This window comes from Phaseolus vulgaris, chromosome 3 (assembly GCF_000499845.2).
Source record: "Phaseolus vulgaris cultivar G19833 chromosome 3, P. vulgaris v2.0, whole genome shotgun sequence".
NCBI classification, from domain to species: Eukaryota; Viridiplantae; Streptophyta; class Magnoliopsida; order Fabales; family Fabaceae; genus Phaseolus; species Phaseolus vulgaris.
Window position 1 is genome coordinate 3,845,701 of NC_023757.2, and position 8,691 is coordinate 3,854,391.

The 8,691-nt window shown below is 33.0% G+C and overlaps 1 protein-coding gene across 2 annotated transcripts; it reads left to right on the forward strand.

Moving 5' to 3' along the window:
- The first annotated feature begins 1,201 nt into the window (after positions 1-1,201).
- Positions 1,202-4,390, forward strand: LOC137806325 (sugar carrier protein C-like). Of its 2 annotated transcripts, none has more exons than XM_068606365.1 (4): positions 1,202-1,545; positions 1,839-2,164; positions 2,736-3,365; positions 3,667-4,390. In XM_068606365.1, the coding sequence occupies exons 1-4, from the start codon at positions 1,437-1,439 to the stop codon at positions 4,123-4,125; spliced, it is 1,524 nt and encodes a 507-aa protein (XP_068462466.1). In that variant the 5' UTR covers positions 1,202-1,436; the 3' UTR covers positions 4,126-4,390. The 2 variants fall into 2 exon arrangements, with proteins under 2 accessions (XP_068462466.1, XP_068462467.1); XM_068606366.1 differs by having other exon boundaries at positions 1,225-1,545; positions 3,779-4,390.
- The last annotated feature ends 4,301 nt before the right edge of the window (positions 4,391-8,691 follow it).

The following is an 8,691-nucleotide window of genomic DNA, read 5'->3' on the forward strand; positions in this document are numbered from 1 at the left end:
CCTAATTTAAATATTTTTTTGGTCAAGCAAATTTAATTATGTTATATCATTAATTGGTCTTGTTTTTTGTTCTCACAAATATCTTTATTCGAAGATGATATCAAGCAATAAATGTGACTATTTATTAGTTAGATTTACCAATTTAAATATTGTAACGTTAAATTGTCTAAAAGTTTAATTGCTCATGATTCCACCCCAGTTTTAATTGATATATATTCTTACTACTCTTATCTACTCATTACTAATTTGTTGGGTCTTATCAAATTTTTATGTAACCTTTATAAATTACACAAATAAATTATTTTGATTTAATAAATAGTTATACTAAGTGTTTTACATAACTTCTCATTTTTATATAATAATAAAATCACATATAAATTAATTAAAAGTGAAGTAAAAATAAATATGAAAGTATTATAAAAATAAATAATATTTTCTTAAACTTAAAAAGTAATAAATAGATAAATAAAAACATTTTTTTTTTACTTAAATCCCACTTATACAATCAAGGGATGAATATCTATTTCACATTTTACTCATTTATGCATTTATAATTTCTCAACTTTTAATTTACAGATTAATCATGGTGACCTTAATCAGAAAGTTAAGAATTAACTTGCAACTTTTAAAATATCTATGAACCAAATAAGTTTTTAAATTTAAAATTTAGTTATAATTTTTAAATTGGTGCAGTGAATCATTTAATATTGATAATTTAATGTCAATATCTTTGAATTTAATTTGAAATTTGATGTAACTATTTTTATTAAAAATTAAGTATATTTTACAATTAGATGAAATTATATTAAAAATTTGATGTAATTACATGAAAATTAACCATATTCTATAAAGGTATGCATTATTCAATATTTTACCTTAAAAAACAAAGTTCATTCTTAAATATTATCTGTGCCTAAAGGCATGACGTATCCTCTAATATTTTATTAGATTTGATATGTTAATCTAAACAAAACAAAAAACATAAAATCAATGTGAATTAATTATGACAAAAAAAGGTTACACATGACAATGTTTTAGTACAAATAACTGTAAAGATATATAATTAATATTTTTATTATTTATTTAACCCGATGTTAAAAATTTTAATCACTCTATTTGATTTTATTGATTTTATTTATTGTCCTTTCCTTTCTTTTCCACCCACTGCAGTACAAAGGAAGCATGAATGTTGCTATTAAGTAATTTTGTTTTGTTTTGTGATGTGAGTGAATATGAGTAATAGTTTTACCTTACAACTACTCTTCTGTCTACTTTCCATTTATAATGGTAGAGTGATTGGAGGGAGAGGAAACTCATAAACAAAATGCTATAAATAGCTTTTGTCCAATCTTTGACTTTGATCTCCCTTCTGTAGTGCTAATGTGTTCTTCACTTCTCTTAAACTTATAGCTAAGGAAATTACTCAGCAAAATATCATGGATGTTCCAATCAAATATCCAGGCAAGCTCACCCTTAGGGTGTTTCTCACTTGCATCATGGCAGCCACTGGTGGCTTGATTTTTGGTTATGACCATGGTGTTTCAGGTAAATCCAGTACTTAACATTTCTTCAAAAAATCTTCCTTTGATGCAATTTTTGATTACCCATTATGAACCTGGTTGCATCTGAAATAAGGTTTCATATCTGGGTTTTCAGTGCATTATTATCCTGAGATTTGTGTGTGGTTGAGAGAGTATTTAACTTAATGTTGATGATATTTACTATTGAAGAGCATTAACCATTGTGTTCTGTTTTAATCTTGAAAACAATATGGCTGATGCGTATTTTGTGATTGATGAAATTTGTGATGTGGGATTTTTGCTGTGTTTGTTTCTAAGGTGGAGTGACCTCCATGGATTCTTTCCTGAAGAAATTCTTTCCATCTGTATATGAAAAAGAGTCTAATCTGAAGCCTTCTTCAAACCAGTACTGCAAATTCAACAGTCAGATTCTGACACTGTTCACATCTTCCCTTTATCTGAGTGCTCTTGTAGCGGGTCTTGGGGCATCCAGCATAACCAGAATGTTGGGTAGGCGTGCAACTATGATTATGGGTGGAATATTCTTTGTGGCTGGTGCATTACTTAATGGATTTGCCATAAGCATTTGGATGCTTATTGTTGGCAGGCTGTTGCTTGGTTTTGGCATTGGATGTGCCAATCAGGTATACCCTTTTCTTTCATGTTTAAACTTTATGCTTGTAGAAAGATCTCACATCATAAATCAATTAGAAATCATGCTACGAGTAAATTTTAAGACAATTATGTTAAAAAGTTAACAAAACTATGGTATAAGTATGACAAAATTTGACTGGTTGGGAGTACAAAACAAAAAACTCTTTACACTTACAAAGTAATCAACCAATCAGATCAGATATAGTACTGGGTAGGTTTACTCTGTCAGTTAATCAGAGATATAATCACTTTTAAGATAATCATCATTACAAAATTATCATATATAATCATTTTCTTCTGGTTTACAGTATAAAAACTTTTTATATGTTTTTACTAATTACTCTTTATATGTGATTGGTTGTTTTACTCTGTCTCTGCCAATTAATAAGAAATATGATGAGTTTTAAGATAATTAGTATGAAATTATCATATATTATAATTTCTTATTGGTTTACAAAAAAGTTCTTGATATATGTTTACTAATCACTCTTTTAAGTCTCAACTGGATTCTGCTTTGATTATAGTTCTTTCATGCTAAGCAATGATCATTTGTATTTTCAGTCAGTTCCAATCTATGTATCAGAGATGGCCCCTTATAAGTACCGTGGAGCTCTAAACATGTGCTTCCAGTTATCAATCACTATAGGCATATTTGTGGCCAATTTGTTCAACTACTACTTTGCTAAGATACTGAATGGTCAGGGATGGCGTTTAAGCTTAGGCCTTGGTGCAGTTCCTGCTGTCATTTTTGTTGTAGGCTCATTTTGCCTTCCTGATTCACCAAACTCCCTTGTTGAACGTGGCTGTCATGAAGATGCCAAAAGGGAGCTTGTGAAAATTCGTGGAACAACTGAAATTGATGCAGAATTCAAGGACATACTTGCTGCTAGTGAAGCCTCACAAAAAGTGAAAAACCCTTGGAGAACCTTGATGCAGAGAAAGTATAGACCACAGCTTGTTTTTGCCATATGCATTCCTTTCTTCCAACAGTTCACCGGCTTGAATGTGATCACATTCTATGCTCCTATTTTGTTCAGAACAATTGGTTTTGGAAGCACCGCTTCTCTCATGTCTGCAGTCATCATTGGCAGCTTTAAACCCGTTTCAACCGTGGTTTCAATTCTTGTTGTAGATAAATTTGGAAGACGCACCCTTTTCCTTGAAGGTGGTGCTCAAATGTTGATTTGCCAGGTACCTGTTTCAACCTCGTAAACTGCATTTTTGGATTTACATTACATCTTTCAAACTCAAATAGGATGCTAGTTTAACATGATCTAAGATACATGTTCACATGTTTGATCTCAGGTTGATTAATTTTGAGAGTAATAGCAATTGTAATAGTTTGTGTTGAAGAAAAACATCAAAACATAAATCTTTTCACTCGATCAATTTCATTGAAAATGTATCTATCTGTTGAACACTCATCCAAACGCAAACATTTTTTATTTCATTGATTTGGTTACAGTCCTTAATTAGTATGTTCTGACCACAGATCATCATGACAATTGCAATTGCGGTTACATTTGGCACAAATGGAAACCCAGGAAAATTGCCAGAGTGGTATGCTATTGTGATTGTGGGGATCATATGCGTATATGTTTCAGGTTATGCGTGGTCTTGGGGTCCTCTTGGGTGGTTGGTACCAAGTGAAATCTTTCCTCTTGAGATTAGACCTGCTGCTCAGAGCATCACAGTTGGTGTCAACATGATCAGCACTTTCTTCATAGCCCAATTCTTCACATCAATGCTGTGTCACATGAAGTTCGGTTTGTTCATCTTCTTCGGGTGCTTTGTGGTGATCATGACCATATTCATCTACAAGTTTTTGCCTGAGACAAAGGGTATCCCACTAGAGGAAATGAGTACGATTTGGCATAAACACCCCTTCTGGAGCAAATTTTTGGACTCAGACAGCACAATCCAAAACGATAGGACGAACTCCAAATGTTGAATATTTGTTCTTTGTTGATCTCAGTCTTTGATTGATGCAAATCTGGTTTAACTCAATTTCTTGGCCTATTTTTATGATACTTCATTGTACATAATATTTAAGATGGAGTTTCCAACTTGTATATTGGAAAGTCATTTAGCAATTGATTATCATCTTGATTAGACTTAAGGATTGTAATCAAGTTACGTGTCACAGTCGAAGTTCTTTTGGCGTGTGAAATTTACTTAGTTCTGTTCTAATGTGGAAACTTCAGGGTTTGGATTAACTGTCATTTGTGTGCTAATAGCGTGTCACTGGTTCAATGATTCATGGCATGAACCTCACTACATCTTCCAACGCAGTTAGGTATTAGTTATCGATAACTGTTGGGCCCTTTATTTTCACGGCTTTTGCTTTCTGCACCCCTCATTTTTCAATCTGCACCACAGCTGCATAAAATGACGAAATTACTCTCCTTCTGATTCTCCCTCATTACGTCACATCACCGCCGTTCTGTCACTACTGCACCATAACCGCTGAAGAAGATGAAAAAAGAGAATGAGAACACTTTTGAGGAAGAAGAGTGAAAAAAAACTCATTCTAGAAAATTTATTCTTACTGAAATTTCTCGCGTTATCTTAAATTCAGTCTACTATCTTATATGAAATTTCAATAAAAAATTATTTCGGGAAAAGTTTTTAGAAAAATTTGTACAAACTAAGACTATCATTTACAAAAAATTTGTGAAATTTTGTCATATTTTCTTCAATTTTATTATGGGTCTGTATTGCGTTGAAAAATTTTAAACAAATTCACACAAGTACTTCCATACATAGTTTGCACCCAATTAAGGAGGTACGTCCATAAACAAATCACAAAAAGAAGATATAGGGAAGAAAAACCAGGACGTTTTGTTTTCAGAAAACCAGTTTTGTTCACTCTCGGTCCGGGACTTACTACACCTTATTCCTTGGGTCTTTTGCTCTGAAATTTTTACCAGACATTCGTTATTGTGTTTATTGAGTTTTGGCTGAGGTTTGTGCCCCAAGTTTGTTCCACAAGATTTGCAATAAATTTTTTATTCATCACTGTCAGATCTGAAAGGAAGGTTCGTTTCGTTATCAAACTGTTTGATTTTTATTCTAGTTGAATACTCATCCGTTTGACTTGAAATTTGTCGCGTTTTGTCCTAAATTCAGTCGACTTTCTTATGTGGAATTTCAACAAAAAAATTATATCGGGAGAATTTTTCAGAAAATTTTGTGCAAACCAAGACTATTATTCTCTACAAAAATTTGTGAAATTTCGCCCTACTTTCTACAATTTTATTATGGGTACGTATTGTGTTGAAAAATTCCAAACAAATTCACACAAGTACTTTCATATTTTGTTTACACCCAGCTAAGGAGGCAAGTCCATAAACAAATCACAAAAAAGAGATATAGGGAAGAAAAGCCAGGACATTTTGTTTTCGAAAAACCAGTTTTGTCCAAGACTTACTACGCCTTATTACTTGGTTTTTTTGGTCTAAAATTTTTACCAGAAATTCGTCATTGTTTGTATTGAATTTTGGCTGAGATTTGAGCCCCGAATTTGTTCCACAAAATTTGCAATAAATTTTTTATTCATCACTGTCAGGGTTGAAAGGAAGGTTCGTTTGTGTGTCAAACTATTTAATTTTTTCGCTAGGTGAATACTCATCTGCTTGACTTGAAATTTGACGAATTTTGTTCCAATTTCTGTTGAGATCCTTACGTGGAATTTCAAAAAAAAATTATTTCGAAAGAATTTTTCAAAATTTTTGTGCAAACCAAGACTATCCTCTACCAAAACTTTTGAAATTTTGCTCTACTTTCACACAAGTACTTTCATATGTTTTTTGCACCTAGGTAAAGAGGCACATCCATAAACAAACCACAAAAAGGAGATATAGGGAAGAAAAGTTCGGACGTTTTGTTTTTGGAAAACCAGTTTTGCTCACTCTCGGTCCGGGACTTACTACGACTTATTCCTGGAGTCTTTTGGTCTAAAAATTTTACCAGACATTCGTCATTGTGTTTATTGAGTTTTGACTGAGATTTGTGCCCCTAGTTCGTTCCACAAGATTTGCAATAAATTTTTTATTCATCACTGCTAAGGCAAAGGAAGGTTTGTTTGGTTGTTAAACTGTATGATTTTTATCCTAGGTGAATACTCATCCGTTTGACCTGAAATTTGTCGCGTTTGTCCCAAATTCAGTCGACTTTCTTATGTGGAATTTCAACAAAAAATTATTTTGGGAGAATTTTTCAGAAAATTTTGTGCAAACGAAGGGTATCTTCTACAAAAATTTGTAAAATTTCGTCATACTTTCTGCAAATTTATTCTGGGTACGTATTGCGTTGTAAAATTCCAAACAAATTCACACAAGTACTTTCATATGTTGTTTGCACCTAACTAAGGAGGCAAGTACATAAACAAATCACAAAAAAGGAGATATAGGGAAGAAAAGCTAGGACATTTTGTTTTCGGAAAACCAGTTTTGTTCACTCTCGGTCTGGAAATTACTACGCCTTATTCCTTGGTTCTTTCGATCTAAAATTTTTACAAGAAATTTTTCATTGTGTGTGTTGAGTTTTGGCTGAGATATGAGCCCCGAATTCGTCCTACAAGATTTGCTATAAATTTTGTATTCATCATTGTGAAGGTGGAAAGGAAGGTTCGTTTGTGTGTCAAAATGTTTGATTTTTTCGCTAGGTGAATACTCATCAGCTTGACGTGAAATTTGCCAAATTTTTTCCTAAATTCAGTCGAGATCCTTACGTGGAATTTAAAAAAAAAATATTTTGGGAGATTTTCAAAAATTTTGTGCAAACGAAGACTATCCTCTACCAAAACTTGTGAAATTTTGCCATACTTTCTACAATTTTATTTTGGGTTCGTATTGCATTGAAAAATTCCGAAAAAATTCACATAAGTACTTTCATATGTTGTTTGCACCCAGGTAAGGAGGCACATCCATAAACAAACCACAAAAAGGAGATATGGGGAAGAAAACCCAGACGTTTTGTTTTTGGAAAACCAGTTTTGCTCACTCTCGGTCCGGGACTTACTACACCTTATTCCTTTGGTCTTTTGGTCTGAAATTTTTACCAGACATTCTTCATTGTGAAATTAAGCCCCAAATTCATCCCACAAGATTTGCAATAAATTATTTATTCATGACTACCAGGGTGGAAAGAAAAGTTCGTTTGTGTGTGAAACTGTTTGATTTTTATCCTAGGTTAATACTCATCTGTTTGACGTGAAATTTGTCGCGTTTTGTCCCAATTTCAGTTGAGATTCTTATGTGGATTTTTAACAAAAAATTATTACAGAAGAATTTTTCACAAAATTTTGTGCAAACCAAGGCTATCCTCTATCAAAATTTGTAAAATTTCGCCTTACTTTCTGCAATTTTATTCTGGTCTGTATTGCTTTGAAAAATCCGTAAAAAATTCACATAAGTACTTTCATATGTTTTTGCACCCAGGTAAGGAGACGCGTCAATAAAAAAATCACATGTATTTGATCATCTTTGCCTTTCCATAGGATTCACAATAAAAATTTTATTCATGATTGCCAGGATCGAAATGAAGGTTTGTCTTTGTGTGTGAAACTGTTTGATCTTTTTCCCAACTGAATACTTATCCGTTTGACCTTAAATTTGTTGAGTTTTGTTTCGAATTTTGTCGAGACTCTTACATAGAATTTCAAAAGAAAATCCTTTTAGGAAAAAAAATTATAAATTTTGGGCACTCCAAAGCGATACGCTTTCTGCAATTTTTTCCGAAAAAATTCACACAAGTGCTTTCATATGTTATTTGCATACAGCTAAGGAGACACGTCAAAAAGCAAAACACAAAAAAAATATGACGAGGAGAAGCCAGGACAATTCGTTTTCAGAAAAATAGGTTTTCCAATTTTGTTTCCTCTCGGTCAAGGACTTATTCCTTGGTTTTTTTATCTGAATTTTTTACTAGACGTTTCTTATTGTGTTTAATAAGTCGTGCCCAAGGTTTCAGCCTCAAATTCGTTACACAGAATCGGCAATAAAAATTTTATTCATCATTGCAAAGCCGAAAGGAAGGTTCGCCTCTATGTGTAAAACTGTTTAATCTTTTTCCGGACTGAATATTCATTCGTTTGACCTGAAATTTGTCGTGTTTTATCCCAAATTCTTTCGAGACTCTTACAAAGTATTTCAAACACAGAAACGAACCTTCCTCTCAGCCCTACAGTGATGAATAAAGAATTAAATGCAAATCTTGTGGGAAGAATTTGAGGCTCAAATATCAGTCACAACTTAACACACATAATAAGAAATGTCTTGTAAAAATTTCAGATCAAAACACCCAGTGAAATAAGGCGCAATAAGCCTCAGGCCGAAAACAAACAAAACTGGAATCGTGGGTGGAGTTTATTGTGGGAGGAGTTTACCGTGGTGGACTTTATCGTGGTGCAGTTTAATGTGGTGGAGTTTATTAGGGTGGAGTTTATCGTGGGTGGAGTTTATTGTAGGAGGAATTTATCGTGGTGGAGTTTATCGTGTGTGGAGTTTATTTTGGA

Coding starts and splice junctions, on each gene's coding strand:
- LOC137806325 (XM_068606365.1), top strand. CDS start 1,437: ATGGATGTTCCAATCAAATATCCAGGCAAGCTCACCCTTAGGGTGTTT. Junction 1,546..1,838: donor TTATGACCATGGTGTTTCAG/GTAAATCCAGTA, acceptor TTTGTTTCTAAG/GTGGAGTGACCTCCATGGAT. Junction 2,165..2,735: donor GCATTGGATGTGCCAATCAG/GTATACCCTTTT, acceptor TTGTATTTTCAG/TCAGTTCCAATCTATGTATC.